Source organism: Camelus ferus, chromosome 3 (genome assembly GCF_009834535.1).
Source record: "Camelus ferus isolate YT-003-E chromosome 3, BCGSAC_Cfer_1.0, whole genome shotgun sequence".
NCBI classification, from domain to species: domain Eukaryota; kingdom Metazoa; phylum Chordata; class Mammalia; order Artiodactyla; family Camelidae; genus Camelus; species Camelus ferus.
This window is the reverse complement of record NC_045698.1, coordinates 52,818,803-52,844,836: the sequence shown is the minus strand read 5'-3', so window position 1 is coordinate 52,844,836 and position 26,034 is coordinate 52,818,803. Positions and strand designations below refer to the sequence as shown.

Here is a 26,034-nt window from a genome sequence, read left to right as displayed (position 1 = left end):
AATACCTACAATACCAAGTTAACAGATCAATCACCGTTCCTACGTATAGATACTTAACGTGTTTATATCAATTTTAGCTTGCTTATCTCAAATTTTATTTTTCAAAACTGGCTTAAAAAAGTAGTTGCTCTAATGACAGCAAAAATGGTTTCTTGTTTAAGTGTAAGGGTTAGTTCTGCTGTCAGCTATCAGAGTGTTGGCACTAATCCCCACTTTTTATGCAGGAAGAGCCAGAACTCAAAGGGAAAATGTGACTTAGGGGAGGTTATGCAGCTATCAAGTGGCTGAGCATGTACTGGGTCCTCCAGCTCCTCGGGGCTCTTACCATTAGGTCAGGGGATCCTAAAGGGTTGCTCACATACACAGAGACTCATTTAGAGAGGGACTCTTACCCTCATAGTTAAAAAACAAATTCTAATTTAGTGTAAGCTTAGTATCTTGGTAGTGAGTTTTAATTAAATGTATTTTGTTTTCCATTTAGATGGTACTGAAACAAACTGCATTCTAATTTTAGTGTAATCAAATCTCTGTTCAGTGCCTTCTATTTTGAATTCTCATAAATGATTTGAAATGTTATTACATGTGTTTGGTGTAGAATTTCCAAAGTTGATTCTAAATTGTAGATTCCATCAGTCAAAGCCCTGTTAAGTGCCCTTGTCGTTATTGGACACATGGGCTTAAGGAATACATAAGTAGAGTCTCCTTCTCTGAAGACTTCAGAACAGAAAAAGAAAACTTGAGATGCTATCCTGAAACACTTTTCTTAGGGCTTAATGCTGGAGCAGGAGACACACAAGTGGAAGGATCACTTGTAGCATATTGTACAATTTCTGCATCATCATGAGATAGCTGTAAGTTACTAGAATTTGTAAGAGAAGGCTGGGCCATATTGTATCCAGATTTAAAATTGTTATTCTTTCTGAATCATTTTTCTCCGAGGTCCCAAACTCTAATGCTGTCATTGGCTGGGTAGAAAAATGTGTCTAATGTGGAAGTCAATAAGATGGTGGGGACTGTGGAAAAGTGAAGAGAACATGTCTTGCCTAAAGGCGTTCATATCCGGTGTGTTCTAAAAACCCTCTGGTGAAAGAAACACACCTGAAGCCCGATCCCTTATTTGTTTAGCAAACATATTGTGAGCTCCTACTATGTGCCAGTCACTGTGGTATTTTAATCTAGGTGGGATACAGTATGTTTGGAAATGCTTTAACTCTTGACTCAGGAAGGAAGACCAGAGCATAACAGAGCAGTGGCATTATCACTAGGTTAGTGGCTTTCAATTTTGAACTTGCATCAGAATCACTTAGAGAGCTTGTTAAAAATATAGATTGCTGGGCTTCAACCTGAGTTTTGATTCAGTAGTTCTGGGAGTGGAGCCCATGAATTTGCTGTTCTAACAAATTCCCAAGTGATGCTCATGTTGCTTATCCAAGGACTTTACTTAGAGAGTCATTGGATTTGTAAAATGAAGCTTACACATGAAAAACTTTTGTCCATTCAGAAGCTTCAAGGATTCTTGAAGCCTTTTTTTTTTTTCTCTGCTCGCAAATTGCGAAAAATTATGATTTTGAACTGCGGGGGAAAAACCCTGTTTGAGCCTTGTATCTATTTTTCATAAGCTAAAAGATCCAGGGCAACTTGAAACTGATTTCTATCTCTTTAAACCTGATTACTTCCAGCAGTACTTACCTGTTACACCCATTTCTTCAGAGTGACTTCTGCTTTCTGGCATTTCTGAATATATTATTTTTGAAACTACCTGAGACTGCTTTGACTCCTGAAGTTTTATGCTTTTGGAGGAAGTATGATGATTTCTTTCTAAGTTGTTTATCCTGTTTAGCTATCCTTAAGTTTGCCTACATGCCATAATATTAGTTTTCTATTGCTGTGTGACAAATCACCACAATTTTAGGGGCTTGAAAACAACACCCATTTATCTAAGTTTCTGTGAGTCAGGAATCTGGGCACTCTAACAGGGTCTTCTGCTCAGGGTCTCACAAGGCAGTAGTCAAGGTGGCAGCTGGGACTCAAGTCTTATCCGTGGATCAGCATCTTCTCAAAAGCTTATGTGGTTGTTGGCTGAATTCATTTCCTTGCAGTTATAGAACTCAACAAGGCTATGTCTTCAAAGCCAGCAGGTGGAGCCCCTCTCTGGTGCTTCGTCATCTTTTAAGGACTCCTCTAAATAAGTCAGAGCCACCGAGGAAAACTTCCTTTGTAATTAATTGAAAGTCAACTGATGAGTGATCTAATCACCTGTGTCATATCCCGTTCTGTTGAACCTTACTACCCACACTCAGGGTGAAAGTTTTATGCAGAAAATGTCCACCAGGGGCAGTAATCTCAGGGCTGTCTTAGAATTCTGCCTGCTACACTGCATCAAATACCTATGGATATTTTTATTTTCTTGGTAGCTTTTAAAACTCTATAGCCCTCTGCATTCCTGCTCCTATATGGACTGGTTACACTTTATGCATATTATGTGGTTCTCATACTAGACTTTCCCTTAAGTTTTTTTGGCAGGGTGAGGTGGGGTGGAGGACAACATATTTCTGTTTCCTGGACACTGTGTTTTCTTTTTTTCTTTCTTGGTTTATCCCTTTGTTTTACTGAAGCTCCTTTTCTTGTAGTTACCTGAAAATGACTAGGTAGGAGAGAACTTTTTTGAGGCATATGTGAAAGTGCCCTTCCCCTGGATCTCTAGGCAGGAAATAATTTTCTCTCATTATTGTGAAGGCACTGATCTGTTGTTTTCTAGTTTCCAGTTTTCTTGTTGAGGCCGGCTTGTTTCTGATTCCTATTCCTTCATGTGTTACTTTCCCCCCTACTTTGGAAGGTCTTAGGATTTTCTTTTTCCTTTCTTTCTTTTTTTCCCTGCTTTTCAAAAATTTCATGATATGGTATGGGGATTTTTGTTTGTGTGTTTTGTTTTGTTTTTTACCACTTTTTTTTTAAATCACTGATGGACCCTTTCAATCTGTCAACTTCTCTAAATTTGGAAGATTTTCTTCTATTTTTAAAAAATGGTTTCTTACACATTTTCTCTCTTTATGAACTGTTAATTGGATGGTAACCTTTTTGCCTTATCTGCTAGGTTTTTTTCTTCCTTTTATTCTGCCTTCTAAGGCAATTTTCTTGACTTGATCTTCTAAAACTTCTATTGGATTTTTAATTTTCCCATAATTTCCAAGTCTTCTTTCTCAGTATGTCATCAATTTGAGGACATTTATCATGTTTTGAGTTCTGTTTTCTATTCCCTAAATGTTCTTTGTGTTCCCTTTTCGTTTGTTTAGTTTCTTCTTTCATGTTGGAAACTTTCCTGGAATATCTGGTGATTCTCAGCTGTGTATAAGAGTGAGACACTAAAAATCCAGTTAGAAGCTCTGTGTGACTCAGTGAGGCCTGTCATTGATGAGGTTCATGTTAGGCATTTAGGTGGGGAACAGCCTTTTTCTTGGGGTGTTTCCAGGTGTCAGTAAGTAGGGATCTATTCTCTGAGATTGTAGGTCTTCTATCTGAGGCTGTCCAATTTCTCTAGAGAACAGTCTTCCATATGTATATTTCTTGGCATTCTGAGAACAAGGTAAGTATATTCTTCCATGGTATACCTCAGAGGCATAGCACCTGCTGTAAACTGAAAACCATAAAGGGAAGGGTTTTTGAGGGGCATGATTTGGTTTGCAGCCTTTTTCTTAATGCTCCACCATTGTTTTCTGCTGTTGGGAAAGGAAGTGGCTTGACTGCGTAGGGTGGAAAGGGGGCTTTCATTGCTCTTTTCCTTAAACTTTAGATCAGCCCCCCAGGTTCAGTCCCATACCTCACACCTACTCCTGCAGTTCCCTTGCCTCTAAATTCTGGCCAGCAAGTTGTTCACTTATCCCTTCACTCTTGGTAAGCACTGTACAGTTTCCTTGGCTTTGCCAAGTGAAGTATTATTCCTTCTTTCAAAATTATTTCTTTCAAAGTTGTATTAAAAATTTTTTTTAAAGTTGTATTAAAATTACTTATGCACTAGTGTCACTTCTATTCTTTGGTGTTATGGGTTTACACATTTTCTTCCCCTTCACTTTCATTTTAATGTAATTTCAGAAAAGGAAGATAAATGTATGCAATTAACTTGCCATGTTTGACCAGAATCACTGAGCCTCAGCTTTCGAATTTATACAAGGCATCTTTCAGAATGTGTTGACACTGTTGACGGTTAATTGATTAGAATTTGGTGGATGATGAAGTGTTGGCTTTCTAAAAGTCTCTCCCTGTTACCAACATCTGAAAACTCAATGCATAATATAAGCACAGGCTAAAATTTAAAAGTTAAAGTTGATCATCAGCCCAAATCTCAGCAAAGCAGAGCACTTAACTCTCTCAACTGTGTCAGGTAACTAAGGTGTTGCTATGGTTTATCCCCTAACACTGTGCCTCTTGAGCACTTACAACAAACATTAAGCACTTAATTTGTGTCATGAGTCATGCTAGGCGCTGGCAATGCAAAGATGAGTAGACAGTCATGTAAACAAGAAATTAGATTACTGTGATTTAAGTGGTGTGATGGAGATGTGTGTTGTGTTTGAGAGCACAGAGCAGGAAGTGCCCGCCTCCGCCTGGGAAGGTCAGAGAAAGCTCCACACAGCCAGTCATGTTTGTTCTGAACCATCAAAAACAAGGTAGAGTTGATGAGGGGTGGGGGGCAGTGGGAGAGGGAAAATACAGTGCAGGTTGCTAGAGAAGTATTTTGGGTAGGAAAGTGGTATCAGTACAGCTTCAAAGGTGATGTGCGAGTTAGAAAGTTAAGGTAGTTTGGCAAAACTCAGAATATAAAAGTAGATTTGACCAGGAGGTTAATCCAGGGCTAGATGTGATGACTGTGAGAGGGTTGTATTTTCTCTAGATAAGTGGCCTCCACGTATTTTTGGTATGGTGCCCATATCAATGAAAGGTTTTGAGCATATTCCTTCATTTGTGTATATTTTTAAGTTGCATATCCTACTATGTGTGTGTATATATACACACATACATGTATGTTATAAAACATATAAAGGTAGAAATGAAAGAGGAGAAAATAGCTTATTCCTGTACGCCACTTTAGAGGCCATTGCTTTAGGTAATGGTGAGGAAAGGAACAATTTTAAGCTAGTAGAGTTATTATCATGCTTGTGTTTTAGAGTAACTACTCAGGCGGTAATATAGAGGAAGTTTTAGACTTGAGGGGAAGGGTGTGTGTGTGTGTGTGTGTGTGTGTGTGTGTGTGTGTGTGTGAGAGAGAGAGAGAGAGAGAGAGAGAGAGAAGTGGGTTGGAGTCTTGGAGATCCTCAGATTTAATTGTATAATAGGTTAATTGAGGCAGTTTAATCAAGATTCATGGCTTGAATTAGGATAGAGTAGAACAGGGGCTGGATTCAAAAGCGGTCTAAGTAGCGGTGGCTACAGGAGTTGACAGTGAGCTCTGTGGACGTAGAGGGTAAGGAAACTCGCTTGGTTACCCCTCAGGTGAGCTAGGGAACCAGGAGAAGAGAAGCAAGTTTGCAGTGAGACGAGAGTGCGGAGTGAGTAAAAATGGATGTATTTATGGCCATCTACGTGGGAAAGTCTTATAGCCGGATATCCAGGCCTGCTATTCAGGAAAAGAGAACTGGGCTAAGGATAGAGTTTGGGGAATCGTTAGAAAAATAAGTATTGGTTGAAACCTTGAATGTGGATGAGCTCATGAAGGATATTTCTAGAAAACAGCAGACAGGCTTCTCTGGGGGAGTAGTCATTTAAGGGGCAGCAGAGAAGCTAAGAGGACTGTCGGCCTCAAACAGTGAGAGAACAGTGTCAAAAAGCCAGGACGAGGGGTCTTCCAGAAATGAGTAGCCAGGATGCCATGCAGCAGAAGCATCAAATGAGGCAAAAAGTGCTTGTTAGATTGGGTGAGCAGTGGTCCTTTAACAGCGGTGCTGAGAAGTTTGAGCAGCCTGGGATGGAAGCCAGATGGCCACAGGGTGATGGTGCTAATGAAGGACATGCAGGCTTCTCCTGGGACTACGCTTCTCCGAAACAGTGTAGCTTCAGCAAGCTCTAGGGTTCAGGAGATTGTTTTGATTTTGTTTTCAAAATGGGACTAAGCATTCTTTTTAGGCCCTGGGAAGGGAGTCTATAGCTAAGCAGCATTTAAAAATTACAGTGCATAGGGATAATTACCGAGGAGAGAGATGGGAGGGAATGCCATCCAGGGCACAGGAGGAGTGGTTAACCTTAGATAGGAGGCATGTCTTCCTCCTGGACTGGAGGGAAGGATGTGATTGGGTTAAGCTTGTAGGTTAAAGGGCACGAGACTGGGAGGGACTCCGTTTCCTCAATTTATTCCCTGATTCATTCAATAAACAAATCTTCATTCTAAGTAGCTGCTATGTGACAGGCAGTATTCTAAGTGCATGAGATACATCCGTGAACAGAGCTCTGCCTTCTTGGGCATGTGTTCTAGAAAGTGGTAAAAGACAAGGCCACCTTCTGAGAGTGTAGAGAATGAAGGTCGGTCAGAGCCTTGGGCAGAGAGGTGAGGAGTGGGAGAGATGACCCACCTTGAACAGTGAGGCGCTTGGAGGGCCCACCTGAGGTTAAAGCCACCGGTATTGGTGCTCCTGTTGTGGAAACAGTCTAAATCCAGGTTGCTGCTGCACCTGAGGAGCAGAGAACTGTGTTTTAAAAGGGTTTTCTTGGCCTCCATTGTGGTAAAAATGAAGCAGGAAAGAGGTATGTCCAATTTGTGGAGTGTTCTATTCAGAGTTGTTTTCATAGGCCACTTTCCCCCACCCCAGTGGCCAGTTTCCTTCTATAGAGGACGTTCTTATCTTAGGAAACCAACCTAGTAAGCATTAAGTTTGCCAGAATGCCGCCACTTTCTTAACATGGAAGTCTTTTCTTTGGGAAACATCCTGGAACCTAGTCCTGTGGAAAATCTTGGAGCTCTTCTGAGGTCTGGGACTCCATTTAATATTTATCTTCTCATCCCTCACTTGTGCCTGTACACATTGCCACACACAACACACATGCACTTCTGGGGGAACCAGTGCAGGGGAATTCTTCAATGAGTTTTTTTCTTCTTCTCTCGTACCTGGGAAAGTCACTGAAGTTAATTGTTGGGCTTAAGCACTTGAACATTGCTGATTCTTATTGAGAACTCAGCATATTGTTACTATTTTGGAAGCAGTTTTGCAACTATAACTTATCCTTTCTTACTCTTGATAAATGTAAATATTTGTAGTCTTTTTTGAATGGGTGGGTTTTGTTTTCTTTCTAGTCATTCAAAGTACCTGTGCTCATTGACCTATTCTAATTTTACTATCATGACAGCCTGGATAGCACTTTATTTTTTATGGGAACTTTCATGCTGAAGGAATATGTCTTAACTAGAAAATTGAGCAGCATTTTTCTTTTTTGCAATAAAATCAGTTAAGAGACAGAGGCTTCAAAATGAAATAAATTTTACTTTATCTTTTGTTCTATAAAATGTAATTTCATCATCAAACTCTAAATTGATGGGACTTGCACTGCTTTTTTTTTTTTTTTTTAAGGTTTTTGTTGTTGTGGTGGTGGTGGTGGTGGTTTTTAACCTTGAGAGATGACTTTAGGCTGCAGAAGCTATGGCTGTGGTAGAGAGTAGCATAGCACAGTCCAGGCAGTGATTTAGAAATCAAGTGAGGTCTCTTGAGCCAGCTATTGGCTGTATTAAATTACTGATCCTCTTAGCTCTGTGATCCTGGGCAGGTTACTGTATATCTCAGTTTCCTCATCTGTAAAATGGGGATAAAATTATGAAAGTTAAAGGATAAAATACAAACAAGGTCATTAAAATATTGTGGCACATAGGAACTACTTAATAAGTCACAGCTGTTAGTACTATAGTTTTTATACAGATAAAATTTCTGATACTAAACTAAATTTTATCTTCTTAACTTCTAAATAAAGAACGTGAAAAAAAAGTTTTAAGCTTTGGTACCACTGAAAGTCAAAAATAAGTTTGTGGACATTATCCCCTCGAATAAAATACCCATTAAAATCCCCCTTCCTCCTACATTTTATGTCCAAAGAATTTAATCTGCTTAATGCTCTAATTCGTTGATTATCTTGAAATATCCTGATTTGGGAGGCCTTGATGGAATCATGAATATACTAATTCTGAATAAGGAAGTTGAGGTTTAAATATCATATATGATAGGGACAATCACCTATTCTACTGTAATTAATTTTATAAGCTACATATAAATAAATAATACTGTTTTTATGAAAATTCTTTATAGTTAAGCTGTCCTACTGGTCATTTTATTAAGTCTACAGAAGAATATTTAAATATCTGATTTGGTCTTTTATATTAAACATGCTCATTAAAGTCAAATTACTCAGATTGGAGTTTAATATATGGAAAGTTAAGTAAAATAAATACATACATACAAACAAACATACCTATACTTATTACCTGAAAATGATTCCAAATTCTTAAGGTAGTATTAGTTTGGACCATAAGTGTCACGAGGGTGGGGGCTCCCTTGTTTATTAATTCATTTAACAGATGTTTACTGAGCTACCACTGTGCGCTCGGGACTCTTTAAAGTGCTGGAAATATTGCAGTGAACATAATTGACAAAAATTCCTGTCCTCATGAGACAGGTAATGTAAATTGTATCTGCACTCCTTGGCACATGAAGAGTTTTCAAGAATATTTTCTTCCATACCCTTTAGCTGCCCCGGGGCCTGAGTGCAGAGGTGTACTCTAGCTGGTTACTGTTTTAGGGGCTACAGGGCAGTTATGCTAGGGGGCTTCATGTGTCCCTTCTATGGGTCTGAGTGTGGAGGTCATGGGAGTCCCTGGAGGATTTTAAGCAGCAGAGTGAAATTTCAGTTCACCTAAAAGTGTTGCATCCGTGCAGTAGAAATACTGTTTTGACCCCAGAGGGCCTGTTCTTCCTCTTTTTAGTAATTTTGAATCTAACTTGAATATAAGTTAAAAGTTGAAAAGTAGTATATTAAACCTACTTTTTCCAAGTAGATTTTTCATGTAGAAGGAGGAAAGAACCTTAGAGATAATTATTCTGTCTGGTTATTTATTTATTTTTACATTTTTTTATTGAGTAATAGTCATTTTACAATGTTGTGTCAAATTCTAGTGTAGAGCACAATTTTTCAGTTATACGTGAATATATATATATTCATTGTCACATTTTTCTTTTTTTTGCTATGAGCTACCACAAGATCTTGTATATATTTCCCTGTGCTATACAGTATAATCTTGTTTATCTATTCTGCATTTTAAAATCCCAGTCTGTCCCTTCCCACCGCCCACCCCTTTGGCAACCACAAGTTTGTATCCTATGTCTATGAGTTTTGTATTTATGTTTTGTTTTGTTTTTTTGATTCCTCATATAAGCGATCTCATATGGTATTTCCTTCTTTCTCTTTCTGGCTTACTTCACTTAGAATGACATTCTCCAGGAACATCCATGTTGCTGCAAATGGCGTTATGTTGTTGGTTTTTGTGGCTGAATAGTATTCCATCGTATAAATATACCACATCTTCTTTATTCAGTCATCTGTTGATGGACATTTAGGCTGCTTCCATGTCTTGGCTATTGTAAATAGTGCTGCTATGAACATTGGGGTGCAGGTGTCATTTTGAAGTCGGGTTCCTTCTGGATATATGCCCAGGAGCGGGATTCCTGGGTCATATCATAAGTCTATTCCTAGTCTTTTGAGGAATCTCCATACTGTTTTCCACAGTGGCTTTCCTTGCTTCCCTCTCCTACTCTTAATGATTTAGATGTCTTCTTTTACAATTTTGTGTTTATTCTTTTTGTAATTAATGGCAGTTATCTCCTTTCCACTTATGAGTTTCTCATTTTTGTAGCATCCTGCTTCTTTTCTATTTAAAGTAGACCTGTCAATATTTCTTTTAGCATGGGTTTAGTGTTGCTAAACTCCTTTAGTTTTTGCTTGTCTCTCCTTCTATTCTAAAGGATAGCCTTGCTGGATAGAGTATCCTAGGCAGCATCTTTTTTTCATTCAGGACTTTGAATATATCTTGCCACTCCATTCTGACCTGTAGTGTTTGTGTAGAGAAATCAGCTCTGAGCCTTGTTCCTTTGTAACTCACTCTTTGTTTTTCTCTTGCTGCCTTTAGGATCATTTCTTTATCCTTGACTCTGGCCATCTTGATTATGATATGTCTTGGTGTGGGTCTGTTTGGGTTCTTCCTGTTTGGGACACTCTGAGCTTCCTGTACTTGGATATCTGATTCCTTTAGGTTTGGGAAGTTTTCAGTCATGATTTCTTCAAATACCTTTTCAATCCCCTTTGTTCTTTCTTCCCCTTCTGGAACCCCAATTATGTGTAGATTGGCATGCTTTATATTATCCCATAGGTCCCTTATATTGTTTTCATTGTTATTTGTTTTTCTCTCAGCTGTTCTGATTGGGTGCTTTCTGTTGTCCTGTCTTCTAGGTCACTTATTCGTTCCTCTGCATTATCTAGCCTGCTTTGTACAGCCTTTAGGTCAGCTCTCATCTCAGCAAATGAGTTTACTAATTCTACCTGGTTCTTCTTTATAGCTTCAGTTTCATTTTTGATATATTTTATATTGCTAAACACTATTTCTTTTAGTTCCTTCAGTACTTTGATCACTCCTTTTTTGAAATCTTGATCTAGTAGGCCATCAGTGTCTGGTTCCTTGATTGTGCTTTCAGGGGATTTCTCTTGATCTTTTAATTGGGAGTGATTCCTCTGCTTCATATTGCTCATATCTCTCTGGCACTGTGGCTTAAGGAGTATCAGTTATCTAGTTCTCCTGGAGACGGTGTGCTCTTAATGATTTTATCGAGAGGTCTTTGTGTCTTCACCCTGTTTCGCGAACTCAGCTAGCTGTTTCCAGTCTGTCTGGTTTTTAAAAAAATTAATGTTTTGTTCCCTTTGGTTTTCAGATGCAGAAATGACCTTGTAAATCAGTGCCTGTGTTATTTTTAAGTGAGAACACTGAGGGCTTTGCCCAAAGTCCCAGTGCTTGCTGGTGGTACAGCCTAGCCTTCTGTGGCTTAGCCTTGCATTTGTTCCTCTAGAAAGAAATATCCATCACTTAGTACACCATCCATGAGTGCAAGCCAGCCTAAAAATCAGCTGTGTAAGAAGTTTATATGTTTATCATATTTTTAAATTTTTAAATTGCTCCCTTTTCTGAATTGTTTTAGCTCTTTATATTGCTTCTCCTATGGCATTTATCACTTTCCACTCTTCATAATTATCTTCTATTAAAAATTTTTTTCTCTAGGTGAAACCTCTTTGAGAATAGTATGTGTATGGTTCCTCTTTGTGTATTCCCCACGGCTCTTAATGGGATGCCTGGCATTTCCTGGGTATCCCTGGGTACTCAGATGATTAAACACATACTCACAGAGGTTACATTTTGGGTTTAATAACCATGAAAACCCACAAGAATCTAGTCTACAACAATTTAAGAGGCTCTTTGGCTTAGTCTCAAATTTAGGTTGAATTCTGGCTCCATCCTGAACTTGGTTGTGTGATTTGGAATAGATCACTTATGTCCTTTTCCTCATTTGTAAAATGGAAATAGTATGTGCCCCCTCCAGGTTTAAGATTTAGGTGAAGTGTATACAAGAGATCTAATGCCTGATATACTAATAGCCACTTAATAAATGGTACATTTGAAATTTATTTTCTATTTGTTTTAAATGTGCATATTTTAGTAACAGCTCTATTACTATATGAAGGATGTGTCATAGCACAGAGAAGATTCTGTGGTGAAAAGCTGACAGTATTTTGATGTGGTTATCAGCTTGTAAAGTCTGGGCTTTTTGGCTTCTAGTTATTTATTTAGGACGTTTGATTTTGGGCTCAATGGACTGATTTACCCTGTGAATACTTTAATAGAGACTGATATATAAACTGGAATGGCAGTTTATTAGTAAGTCATTAGAAATACATCCTCTTCCATAGAAAAAATGCCACATGGAATCCAAACTGCAGTCAGAAGTTTGCTTGATGAGTAAGGATAGTGGATTGGATGTTTAGTGCTACAGTAGTCTCATTCATCAGTCTGTACCTGCCACTGGGATATGTCAGGACCCTCTCTCCCCCAGAGAGTGCTGGGGGCGCTGCCTAATCACCTGTCATAAATCGCCTGTTTTGTCATGTTTATCTGCTTTTGTGTTGCATGTTCTTGAAGGGGAAAGAAAGCACTTGTAGACTTTGTATTTGATCATTCCTCCCTGAGTTTACAGCCTCACCTTGGTTGCATTTGGGGAGCTTAGATAAACTCCTACATTTTTAAAATTTAAACTTTGTATTAAGAAAAGTTTTAAGCATTTAGAAATCCAAAGAAAATTGTACATTAACCCCTATGCATCCATCACCTGGCTTCAACAGTTATTAACATATGGTACATATTGTTTCATCTATACTGCTTGTCCCTCTCCACATTATTTTAAAGCAAATTCTAGACATGATATGATTTTACCTGTAAATACTAAGTATGTGTCACTAAGAAATAGGACTATTTAAAAAAAAATGTATGATACCATTATCATTCCAAAAATAAAGCCAATAATAATTTCTTAACATCTAATCAGTGATCAGAGCTCCCGGTTGCCTCATCAGTGTCTTTTTTAATCATTACATTGTTCAAATCAGCTTCCATACATGGTTCACACATTGTGTTTGGTTGATTTGATTTCTTGAGTCTCTTGTAATCAATAACAGCACCCCCCTTCCCTGCTGTTTATTTATCAAATTTGTCATGTAGAATTTTCCACATTCTGGATTTGGCAGGCTCTGTCCTCATGGTGTTGTTTAGCCTGTTCCTCTGTCCTGTCTCTGGTAAACTTGTAGTTAGATCTAGCCTCGATTGGATTCAAGTTTGAATTTCTTCCCCCCAAGAACACATGATAGGCGGTTGTGATGTACTTCCTGTCTGTTGCATTATACCAGAAAGCACATAGCAGTGTCTTGGCACTTCTCTTTTTCTGTGTTAAAGTTGATCATGGGGCTCAATGTTATCAGCCTGATCCATACGTTATATTTTTTCAGTGAAACCATTATATTTTAGTTATTCCTAATTTTATTCTCATGGAGTACCTTGCTGTCAAACATTATTGCCTTCTAATTTATTCTTCATATGCAGCCAGAATGATCTTTTAAATATTAATTAGATCACATGCTTCTCTCCTTAAAACTGTTCAGTAATGTCCTGTTACAAACTAATACCTAAACTTCCAACCATGGTCTATAAAGATCTGCATAACCTGAGCTTGATCTGCCTTTCTACACCTTGTTTTGTGCTATTCTGTTCTTTGAGAGGAAGTATGGCTTTATTCATAGCATAGGCTTTTGTATTAGACTGCCTGAGTTTGTGATCTTGGGCAAATCAATTAACTGTTCTGTGCCTTGGTTTCCCCATATTTAAAATCAGTGTTTTAGGAGTATCTACTAACAGGATTTTAATGATTAAATGATACATATAAATCACTTAGAACAATGCCATATAACATAGTAAGTACTGAATGTTAGCTGTTGGTTGTTGCTGGTGTTGGTGTTGTCATTTTTTAATCTCTGTGTTCCAGCCACACCGTATTTTTCAGTTTCTGAAACTGCCAAGCTCTTGCCAGCCTCAAATCTTGGCACATTGTTTTGATTATCTCTTGCTACATAATGAACCACTCAATTTAGTGACCTAAAACAACAGTATCATTTATGTAGCTCACGACTTTGTAACTTGGGCAGGGATGACTCATCTCTGCTGTGTGGCACTGGCTAGGGTGGCTTAACTGGGGGCTGCAGGATCTACTTTTAAGTGAGTCATTCATATGGTTGGCAAGACAGTGTTGGCTCTTGGCTGAGAACTCAGCCCAGCCTGGGGCTTTGGTTCTTCTCTGTAGGCTGTTTAGCTTTCCTTACTGCATGGTGGCCAGGTTCTAAGAATGAGTGCCTTAAGAGAACAAGGCTGAAAGCTGGATGGCCTATTACAAACTGGTCTCAGAAGTCACACAGTGTAACTTTTGCCTCATTATTTTGGTCCAGGCAATCACAAAGGTCCATTCAAATTTAAGGGAAATTGATGTAAACTCCACCTCCTGGTAGGGGGATGGCAAGGTTCTAGAAGAGGAACAGGAGATGTTGCAGCTGTCTTTGGAGAATGCATTTTGCCACACACACACTGCTATGAAACACTATTATCTCCCTAATTCTCACTCCTTAGCTAACTATCCAACCTAAATCTCCTCTGTCCCCATTATGCACTCTCTTTCTCATAGCTCTTTATTTTATTTGGCAGCACCGATCAGTTTGTAATTATCTCTAAGTCCATGAAGGCTGGTGCCTGTTACACACCCAGTACCTTGCATAGAATTTGTTGAAATGTTAAAATGTGTTGTTTGTAACTTAAATATATACACACCATGCATCACATGTTCATTAAACAGGGAAAGCATATTCCAAACGTTGTGGGAAGAAAGCAACAGAAATACAGAAACACCAGCAATCAGTCCTTTAACTCCTCAGAATTCGTATCCTACTGTTGGCTTAGGGTAGGGATGGGGTAGAGAAAAGAAACATGCATATATATAAATTTTGTGAGGGAGACAAGATAGGAGGCGTAAGCAGTTTGAGTAGCTGAATTCCTACTGTTCTTCCTGTACTTTTAAACCTAAATCCACAAGTCCATTTCATGTTCCCCTATTCCTCTGGTATCCAGTTCATGTAAAAAAATTTCTAGCTGACCTAACAAAGAAATACTCAGTAATCTCAAAGAGCAGCCAAGTAGACGTACTTCACTGAAGCAAAGCTAACCAGACCCTCACTCAGAAACGGTTCTTTACTTTTGGCACAGAACTACCAAGATTGGTTACCAGATTTCTCAGCCCCAGGAGCCTGGGTAGGGGGAGAGAATAGACTTTCAGAAGTGAGTTACAGATAACAGCAAGAAAAACAGCAGTTTATACCTCAGATGTTGTAGCCACGTGGGGTAGAAGTTTCCACAAATTTTAAAGGTTTTTATTAGTAAATAAATATAGCGTGCCAGTTGCTGGCTGTTGGAGACATAAGAGTGAACAAGCTCCTCATGGAGCTTGCAGTCTGGGGATGGGAGTTGACTTTATGATCACTTTTACTTTTAACCTACATGTGTCTTTATATTTTAAATGATTTTAAAATGATTTTCTTAAAATGTATAGTTGGGTATTGTTTTATATCCAAGTGTGACAATCTCTGCCTTTTATCTGAGGTGTTTAGACCATATAAATTTAATAAGATTATTGGTATGATTGGGTTTAAGTCTATCATCTTGTTTTCAGTTTGTCCCATCTGTTCTTTGTTCCCCTCCCGTCTCTCTGTTTTGCCTTATTTTGGCATACTTATTTGAGTATATTTTATGTCTCCTTTTATTTACTATGTTGACTTGCTATACTCTAAAAATGTCTAGTTGTTGTAGTTTAATGGTTCTTTAGTGTTTATAGTATGTATCTTTAACTCACCACAGTCTTCCTTCAGGTGACATTATATCACTTCACATATAGTAAGAACCTTAATATAGTGTTTGTGCTATTGTTAGACATTTAACTTCTACTAATAATATAAGCCCCACAGTACATTGTTGTTATTTTTAAGAGATTTTTAAAATAAGGAAAAAATGTTATACTTACTCACATATATACCATTTTTGGTGCTCTTCATTGCTTTGAGTAGATCTGGATATCCACATGGTATAATTTTTTCCTACCTAAAATTTCCCCTTTTACATTGTTTCACAGTACAGGTCCACTGATAATGAATTGTTTCAGCTTTTGTGAGTCTTTAGAAAATAATTTCACTCTCATTTTTTAAAGTTTTTTTTTTTTAGTTAAAATTCATGTTACGTGTAACCACTAACCATTTTAAAGTGTATAGCATTTAGCACATTCACAATGTTATGTAAACATCGCCTCTGTCTAGTTCCAAAACATTTTCATCACCCTAAATTCACTTTCATTTTGAAATATATTTTTACTATATTTTGATGAGTTTTTTCTTTCTATGCTTTTAAGATGTTTCACTGTCTTCTGACTTGTGTTGTTTCCAGTGAGAAGTTTGCTGTCACTCTCTTTGTTCCTCTGTATGCAATGTGCCCCACAGCCCTGAGATTGTGTTTAAGATTTTCTCTTTATCATTGGTTTTAAGTAATTTAATCATGATGTTCCTGGGTGTAGTATTTTTCAAGTTTTCTTTGTGCTTCAGATTTGTCAGGCTTCTTGGGTTTGTGGCTTTAGGATATTATCGAATTTATAAATTTTCCAACCATCATTTCTTCAAATTTTTTCCCGTATTCTTCCTATCTTTGAGGACTTCAGTTGCATGTATGTTGGATTACTTTAAGTTGTTCCATAACAATTATATTCATGCTCTATTTTTTTCCAGTGTTTTTTCTCTGGGCTTCGTTTTGAGTAGTTTCTATTTCTGTATCTTCAAAGTAGCTAGTTTTCTTTTCTTCCACAATGTTTACTTTGCTGTTAATTTTATCTAGTTTATTTTACATCTCCAGAAAATTGATTTGGGGCTTTTATATATCTTCCAGTCTCTCCTTAACATACCCAGGCTTTCCTCTGCCTTCTTGAACATGCAGACAGTCATTATAATAACTATTGTAATGTCCTTGTCTACTAGCCCTATCATCTGTGTCATTTCTGGGTCTGTTTCTGTTGATTGGTTTTTCTGCTCATTATGGATTTTACTTCTGAATGTTAGATACTTAGAATTTTAGTTTATTCAGTGCTAAATATTTTTGTATTCTTTTGAATATTCTTGTAGAAGGGCCTAAGGAAAGAATTAGGATATTTCATAATATTTATAAGGAAATAATAACTTGTATAGTTACAATGCTCCTCTCAGAGGGAATGAGGAAATAAGAATGTGTTTTAGCATGACAGTAATAAAGATTTATAACTTAGATTTTGATTTGGTCACTGAGGAATTGAAAAATAAAGAAAAAAAATTTAAGTCTAGTTTTCATTGCCAGACACCATTTTCTTCTTTGGTAGTAGTAAAAAGTCATGGGCTTGGAGTTAGCCTTGGATTTGAATTCTAGAAATACTAGTACTAGCTGTGACCTTTGGCCAGTTATTTGAACTATTTCCTCCTCCAAGTCTTTCTTTGTTGTTTTTGTTTTTTAAATCTAACTTCTTTTATCTCCTAGAGTTGTTTTGAGATGGAAATTAGAATATATGTAAGGTATTCACATGTAATAGGAATTCAACAAAATGTTACTTTCTTGCCCCACCTTTTCTCCTACCTTTTAGCTGTTTCATTTTGCAACAGTGCTACTTTTGGATCACATGTTGGTTTGATGTTTAGTGAAATGGGGAGGAAAATAGTCACTACTCAGCTACTCTTGTTACTCTTGAACAATTGCTGTAACTCTTCCAATAGCAATAATTTGTTATTCTTGAGCTTTAATTTTTATCGCATTACATGGTAGTTGAAGATACCCAATTGGCAAATAAGTTGCCAAAAATTGCTTTACTAAATTCAAAGTTGCTTCTATCATGATTCTGTGATTTTTTTCAGTAATTCTATCCCTATCAAGTAAACATATTATTTGAAATATGTGATTAGAAACTTATTTCTAACAGAGTTTAGAATAAATTAATTCTATAAATGGTGGAAGGTTCATAGATTTTAGCCAGATGAAGAGCTGTGTCATCTGTTAGTGTATTTGTTTCCTATGTCTGCCATAACAAATTACCACAACATTAGCACTTAAGACAGCAAACATTTATTGTCTTACAGTTCTAGGTGCCAGAAGTCCAAAATCAATTTCACAGAGGTGAAACCAGGGTATCAGCAGGGCCACAGTCCCTCAGAAGGCTCTGGGGAGAATGGTTCCCTGGCCTTTTCCAGCTTCTAGAGCTACATTCCTTGTGTTCATGGTTCATGGCCTCTTTCTGTTTCAAAGCCAGCAGTGTAGCTTCTTCCAGTCGCTCTCACTCTTCTCCCTTCATACATAACCTTCTTCTTCACTTAAATCTCCCTCTGCCACTTTGCTTTAAGGACATTTGTGATCACAGTTAGGATCCAGTAGGATAATCTAGAAGAATCTCTCCATCTCAGGAGTCTTAGCCTAATCACAGCTACAAAGTCCCTTTTGCCAACAAGGTAACATTCACAGGTTCTAGGTATTAGGACCTGGATCTCTTTGGGGGCCATTATTCAACCTTCCATAATCACTTAAAGGAGATATCAACAAATGCTATTTTTCAAATTTTATGTTTTTTATGCAGTTCCACATTAAAAAAATCTATCAGTTTACTGAAGTCTTCTGTTGAACTCCCATTTTCCATGGACTGTTTATAATTTCATCTAGTGAAGTATGTTTTTTCTCCTAACTGTCATGTCACAAGTACTTAGTTGTGATGATTGACAAGAAAAAGATTGTTTTAAAAGTCACATCATTTTCAAAGAATTAGTAAGTACTTTCTAAAGTAGTTCACACAACCCATTTTATAAAACTTGTTTTTATGGAATCTAGCCTTTCTGCCTGTGTGTGTGTTTGTGTGTGTGTCTATGTGTACGTGTGTATGTAGGAGTCCTGTAATGGTTCAGACAGCTTTTCAAAAAGTGTACGCAGCTTATCCACAAGTACAACTAGTTAGGAAATTACATTTTTTAAACTGAAGGGAAACATTTTCCTGAAAAAAATCCTTTATCACAGGTGAAGTGTTCCATAAAATGCTGGAAGTATTAAATTCATAAATGTTTTTGCCAGAAAGAAACCAAATCAAGATAGGAAAAACAGCAGGGAGAAAGCAGAAAGTATTTTCACAAGTACCCGGCTCCTATTTTATCACATTACGTGTATTATTACTATCATGTCATCCTTTTCACAAATGCCGTGTGTGATGAAATCTAGCCAGTGTCTGAAGCAGACATGAGATACAATGAAATTAATAACTTCCATTCTCAAAGACCAGTGTTTTCACCTCAGACAGGCTAACAATATTATTACTATTGTTATTACTATTACTGTCATTATTATTACTGTGTTTTGTACAAAGATGAAATCATTGTATCAAAATCCAGATCAGAGAGTTAACTTCCCTTGCAGAGGAAAGCTCAAGAACTACAATAATTGGCATGACTGAAAATAAGTGTTTGGGTTTTTCCAAACCACACTATCATTCCAATGAAGTGTTGCAATACAAATTGTTTTCAAAATACAGATAAAAGGTAAGTGGTACCAGTGCGCATAATATACTTCCCATGAGAACACTTACACACCCTTAACAGTGCTTAACGTGCGTAGTACCCATAGTTGTGTAGCTGTACTTTCTTGCTTCTGTCAACAAAATTTCAGGCCCAGGGGCCAGGCAAGAGTTTGGTTACAGCAGTGAACTCAGATTTACCTGACAGAAGTGTTCTTTTCCCATCCAAAGAGTCAGTGTGGGATAAAGATGTGGGCTCTGGAGCCAGGCTGTATTTATTTGCCTGCTCTACCATGTGTCATCTGAGCAAATTATACACCCTCTCTTTGCTCCAGGTTCCTCATCTTCAGAAGAGGGGTAATAGTAACTACCTCACAAAGCTTGAGAGGATTAAATTACACAGGCAGAGTGCTTATATCAGTGTCTGACCATATGGTAAGCTCTCAAAAATGTTAATTATAACCAATGAATTTACTACATACCCATTTTATAAGTTTAGCCTTTTGTTTTCAGGTTTAAGAGCAGCATATTTGAATTTCTTAGTTAGAATTATCCAAGCTGTGGATTTCCTCCTTTGGCACGAATGATGGAAGCTGTTGCTAATTTGTGTGCTCATTGATTTATAAGAAGGAAATGGTAAGATTTTATATCATTGGAACTACAAAAGGTTAAAAGCTGCCAACTTTTTTCTGTCAGTATTACTTTTTAAAATTCAATAACTAGCATTTAAGCTATTGAGTTTTTATTATATTAGTTCTGTAATCTTTCAGTTACTACAGAGAATTTCCAGTAATTAATCAGGAACAAGGTAGAATAGAATGGTTAAAAACGCAGTGTTAAAAAAAAAACACATGAATAGGTACAGCAGACAACTGAGATAAGATCATTATTAGTGGAAAACAGAACATGGCCGAGTTCCTTGACACCTGAGTGGGAAGTGTGTTGAGTTGCAGTCTTGTTAGGGTGTAACAGCAAGCAGATACACTTTTTCCTAGCACTGTCATGTAGAATACTGAATAATACAGGGATCCAATGAGAGTTTTGTTTTGTCAGTCTGTTAACAGATTCAAGGAAGAACTTTAAATCTTAATTCAGTGAAGGCTTTCTTCCAAGGAATTGCGATAAGCAGAATTAGTCATAAGCAGAAATCAGGGGGATTAATTAGTCTTAGAGAATTTGTAATAGTTAATGGGTTCCTTAAACAAATACTTTTGATATTTCTGCCAAAGTACTTTAATAGTGGAAAAGAGTGAATGCATTTAAGATACTGGGGATAGGAAGGTGTCAGGTTTTAAGTGTTATGGCTTAGCTTATAAATTTATATAAACTTTGCATCCATAGTCTTGTCATGTTTATTTTTGATACAATTTTTTTTATTACCATGATGTAAAATTATTGTAGGATGATGTGCTGTGCTCACGTGCTGTTTGTAGTACCTTGTCGTTAATACCACTGCTCTCTTCTTGAGAAATAGGACTAACTTGTTTTTCTCAGATGTCTCAAAAGAGCATTCAGTTGAGACTCTAGAGCTCTTCAGCGCATGATGAGAGGCAGTTTTTAAGTAGGAAAGACTTAAGAGTAGGCTTTACCACTTGGTCCAGAATCTAGAGTATGACTTCTGTAGATGAAATGAAGAGAACCGTTTCCTGAAGAATTTGGTCACCAGATAGTTGGCTGAGGCAGCCTTAATTGGAGTTCTGATATTATCCACATAGATAATGTGGAATATCTCCCAAACACAAAGGCTTTAGTAGAATCTGTACTTTCTCTATTTATGAAATGGTTCAGCTAATATTTGTATTTAATGTTTGTTTGATTAATCCATCATCATCTTCTGTGCTGCCTTAGCTGGAGAACCAGTTAGGGGACTTTCTCCCCCTTTAGATGACTGGCTGTCTTAGAGTCAATATTTCATAGGATTTCTTAGGACAAGCTTGCTGGTTCACAGTTAAAGGCACACAAGTAGTTCTAGGTTACTTGTTGAGCAGGATAACTCTAGGTATTGTTACATACCATAAAGAGAGTTCTGAGCAGACCTAGTTGATGGAAAAATTTGCATCAGTGGAGACTTGTGGCTAATTTGTAGAAAGTATTCTACAGGTTAGAGTGTCCCCAAATCTCTGTTTGCTAGATGAATTCATTATCACCTGGGCTACAGTGTTTTTAACTGTCGTTCAGTTTTTTGAAAAAATTTAAGACATGTACTCAGTAAAGTGCACAAATCTATAGCTCAATGAATATTTACCTACATATTTATTTGTGTAATCCCCAACGTAACATTCCACTAGCTGTGTTTTTTTAAAACAAGGAAATACATTGCATTAAAATTGTTTGCTTACTTTTTTTTCTTATTATAAATACAGTGCATGCTCACATATTGAAAAATTGAGATAAGAGAAAATAAGTCACTTGTACTCCTACCACCAAGAACTCTAAATGTCTTGGTATGTAATCATTTATTCATTTATTTATTAAGTATTTTCTGAGTGCCTAATACGTGCTAGGTATTTGAGTTGCTAGGAACACAGCTATGATTAAAAACAGCAAAATCCTTGCCCTTGAGGAGATAACACTTGAGCTGGGGGACAGGAATAATAAATAAGAATATAGATTGTGTGTCAGATGGTGGTAAGTGCCAGGGGGAAAAGTAAAAGAAGGGGAATAGGGAGTCCTGGGAGAGGAGAGGAAGGGGCTGTGATTTTCAGATAGAGCAACCAGGAAGGCCTCCCTGAGAAAGTCTTGTTTGAGCAAACACCTGAAGGAGGCAAAGGAAGATGCTAGACAGATCTGAGGGGAAAGAGGACTTTAGGCAAAGGCCCTGAGCTCAGGAGGTGCTTGGCATTGTTGGAGAAACAAGGAGGGCCATTGTGGCTGGAGTTAAAAACAGTCAGCTACAGGTGAGGTTGGAGAGAGAGCAGGGGCCATATCCTACAGTGGTTTTCCCTCCTGAGAGGTGATTGATGGCATAGGAGAATCACCTTGCAAGCAGGGCTGCCCACCAGACCACTGATTCTGGGCTTGAGGCCTGGTGTCTATAATGCAGGCAGGGTTGAGAAGCACTGATGGATTGAACACCTTTAGACCATTTTAAGGACTTTGACTTTTACTGTGAGCCAGATGGAAAGCCATTGGAGGGTTTTGAGGAATGATCCACCTTATTTAGGTTTTATTACTTTAAAACTCTGTATTATGAAATTTTCTAGAGATACAAAAAAGAAGAGTATACAGTCTCCCATGCTACCATTATTCCACCCACTTCAGTAGCCATCTGCATTTTGCCATACATGATTTATCCTGACCTCTCAACTCTGTTTTCCAGGAATATTTTAATGCTAGCTTGGGTTTTTAGAAGAATCATTCTAGTTTCTTTGTTGAGAGAAGAGGAGGCAGGACAAGGGCAGAATATAAGTATATCTTCCATGTATTTTTTTTTTTTTTCTGTGCATATACAGTTGATGCTTGAACAACATGGGTTTGAACTTTAAGGATCCACTTACATGCAGATTTTTTGCACTAAATACATATTATAATACTGCACTGTCTAAGGTTGGTTGAATGCATGGAGGGCTAATTGTGAAGCTGTACTCAGATTTTTGACTGCCTAGAGGATCACTGCCCCTAATCCCTGCTTGTTCAAGTTTCAAATGTAGATATACTTTTTAAACAGAAAATTGAATTATACTGTACTCACCATTTTACATAAACTTTTTATTTACTATATTGGACATCCTATGTCACTGAATATTCTACAACTTCATTTTTGAATGGTTACGTAGGATTCCATTATATGGCTCTACCATAATTTATATGATCTTACATTATTGGACTTTGTAATTTACAATCTTTGGTTACCATAAACAGTGTGGTGATGCATCCCTCTAGCTAAATCTCTGCAGATATATGTCCATGATTGTTTCCGTAAGGAAAGTTCCTAGAATGGAATTGCTGTGTTAAAGGATAGGCACAAAAATTTAAAGGTTTTTAGTAGACATTTTTCAAAGTGTTTTCAGAAAGACTTTACTAATTCTCCCGCCAGCTGCTTCTGAAAGTGTCAGATTTCCTTAAGCTCTAACATTGAATTTTTTCATTAAAAAAAAAAGATTTCTTATTTTGACAGGTGAAAAAAATAACTCATGGTTTTAATTTGCAGTTCTTTGATTTCTAATGAGGTTGAATTCCATTTCTGTTTGCATTTTAAAAATATGCTTAGTCATATAATTTGCTAGCTCTGTGACTTTGGATAAGTCACTTAGGACCTCTGCTTTTGTACTATGAGATAGATGTTGTATATACCACTTTGCAAGCTTTTCATGAATATTAAAAGCATTTTTCATGAACATTAAATAAAAGCATTTTGTATGCCAGGTTTTTGAACTTTTTGACCATGATCCACAGTAGAAACAAAACAAAACAAAACTGCATCCTACTTTGTGACAAGTGTATATAAATATGTAGCCAAAAGTTTTATGGAACGGTACAAATACTCTTACCAAGTATGATGCATTCTGGTAATTTACATTCTCAGTCAATTTTTAGAATACCCATCAAATTGATTATAACGCTCTGGGTTGTGACCCAGTATTTGAAAAACACTGCTATAGGCTCTAAAGGACTCCATCTTGTTAGGTGCTCTTTTATCTACAGTGATGATCTCTTCCAGGTACCTCAGAAGTCAACCTCCCTTTACCTCTACTAAAACTCATTTTCAGAAAAGCTTAAATAGGAAAAAGACCCAAATTTAGCTTATTGTATTGCTGTATCAAATATTTGGTCAGTGAAAAATGTTAAATACATTCACAGTCAGAAAATGTATTTGTTTGGGGCTTTTGTGATACCATAATGACTGAATTGGTAACACCATTGTGAAATCCATCTAATACATTTGAGCCAAAAACCACATCATTACAGGGATTATATTTGCAAAACTCAAAATTGGGACATAGCATCTGACAGAGTTTTGCCTATAATTTTTGTTACCTGAAAAGCTGACGAAAATGGAAAACATAAATCACATTTAGTTATACTTAATACAGCCTTTTTTCAGTAGAAAAATAAAATAATATGAAAGCTAGATAATTCTGAGAGCCTGGGAACACGTGGCTACCATGAGTAAAACACCAGATGCTGTTCATTGGTAGACTTATGGCGAAACTAACCTGAGGACCACTCAGAAAGGAGTTAGCCAGACCTAATGATTAGCTGTGACTCCGGAAGCTTAATCAGATGAAAGTGAGAATCACTTCCAAGTCTGAGGGATGCTGGAATGAGAATTGCAGAGAGAAATAAAGTGGGGATGGGCTGGTGGTGTTTAGTATTTGGAAAGCACCCAGAGGTTTAACATATTTGATAAGAGAACTGTGTTGTTACTTTGGACCTCTAGTTTAACATGACATATGTTTTATCTGTTAAAATTGTTTTTTGATGCTAAGCCAGGAAGTTTTTTAATGACTCTAAGTTAAAAGTTTAACTAATAAGCATGTACCGTTCACCCCTTCACAAAGGAAAGCAATTTGAGAAATGCCAGAAACAATTTGGTACATAAAAATAAAACCTAAATTTTATACCAAAGAACTGTAATTTACCTTTGAAAAAGAGCAGAATATTTATGTTGTATCTATACTATATTGATTTTTAAACATTAAATGTCATCAGATTTAGAAAAATAAGCAACCTTGTCTTTCTCTACTTTAGTGGGTATTCACCTTAATTAAGTTTATACATGTGGTTAGAATTGTATATTTGAGATGTTTCCATGCGTCTAGTTTGCATGCTGATTCTGGATTCTGGTCTTTTCAATGTCTGAAGCTAAAATAAGGTTTTAAACAAGCTTAGGAATAAGGGTAGAAATCTGCTGGGCTCAAATATGTGAAGAGCCCAGAAATATGTGAAGAGATCCTCAGCCTCACTAGTAATCAGGGATGTACAGATTGAAGCAACAGTGAAATACCATTTCATGCCCATCAAGTGGACGCAAATTAAAGATGTTACTTGGACATTATCAAGTGTTGGGAGGAAATAATACAAGACTTTTAAAGTACAAGCTGGTACATGAGTTGTGATGAGCAATTTGGAAATATGCTATGGTGCATATCCCATGACCCAGAATCTGGTTTCTAGTATATCTCTTGCATGTGTACACAAGTAAACATACAGGGGCATGGTTTGTAATAGAGCAAAAGTTGAAACAACCTGTATGTCTACCAGTAAGGAAATGGCTACATAAAATAGTCCAGTATTTTCCACTTGAAATACAATATAACATATGTAATTTTAAATTTACTTTTAAAGTTTTAAAATGGTGAAATGCATTTTAAAATATTTTGATAATACAGTTGACCCTTGAACAATGCAGAGGTTGGGGCACCAGCCTCCCATGCTTAATGTCGAAAATTTGCTTTATAGCTTCTGACTCCCACAGTACTTAACTACTGATAGCCTGCTGTTGACTAGTACTGTTACCAATAATGTTAACAGTTGGTTAACATGTATTTTGTATGTTATATGTATATTATATACTATATTCTTAGAATAAAATAAGCTAGAGAAAATAAAATGTTATTAGGAAAATCATAATGAAGTGAAAATGTAATTATAGTGCTGTACTGTATTTATCAGAACCGTTAAGTTTACATCATCAGTTTACAAGATGATTGTCCATCAGTGCTTATATCAATATTGTTTTGTATGATAAAAACACCATAGATGTTATATGTATTGCTAACACTAGACCTCAAAAATGAAAGGATAATGTGAAAAAGAAATTCGTTTTTATTTACAGGTGTAACAATTGCTAACGAAGAGGCAGCAGAGTGATGGCTTTATGGTA

General features: G+C 37.0%; 1 protein-coding gene across 11 annotated transcripts in view; it reads left to right on the top strand.

The window, feature by feature from the left end:
* HOMER1 (homer scaffold protein 1) overlaps positions 1 to 26,034 on the top strand; it is a 187,174-nt gene that overhangs the window by 63,184 nt on the left and 97,956 nt on the right. The window contains exons 1-2 of one of the 11 annotated variants that reach the window (XM_032474978.1): positions 16,234 to 16,239; positions 21,848 to 21,855. The exons of the other annotated variants lie outside the window; for them this stretch is intronic. Of the exons in view, the coding sequence (XP_032330869.1) occupies position 21,855 (1 nt within the window). The 5' untranslated portion in view covers positions 16,234 to 16,239; positions 21,848 to 21,854. Of the gene's footprint in view, positions 1 to 16,233; positions 16,240 to 21,847; positions 21,856 to 26,034 lie in introns of those variants that run through there. 11 annotated transcript variants of the gene reach the window in all.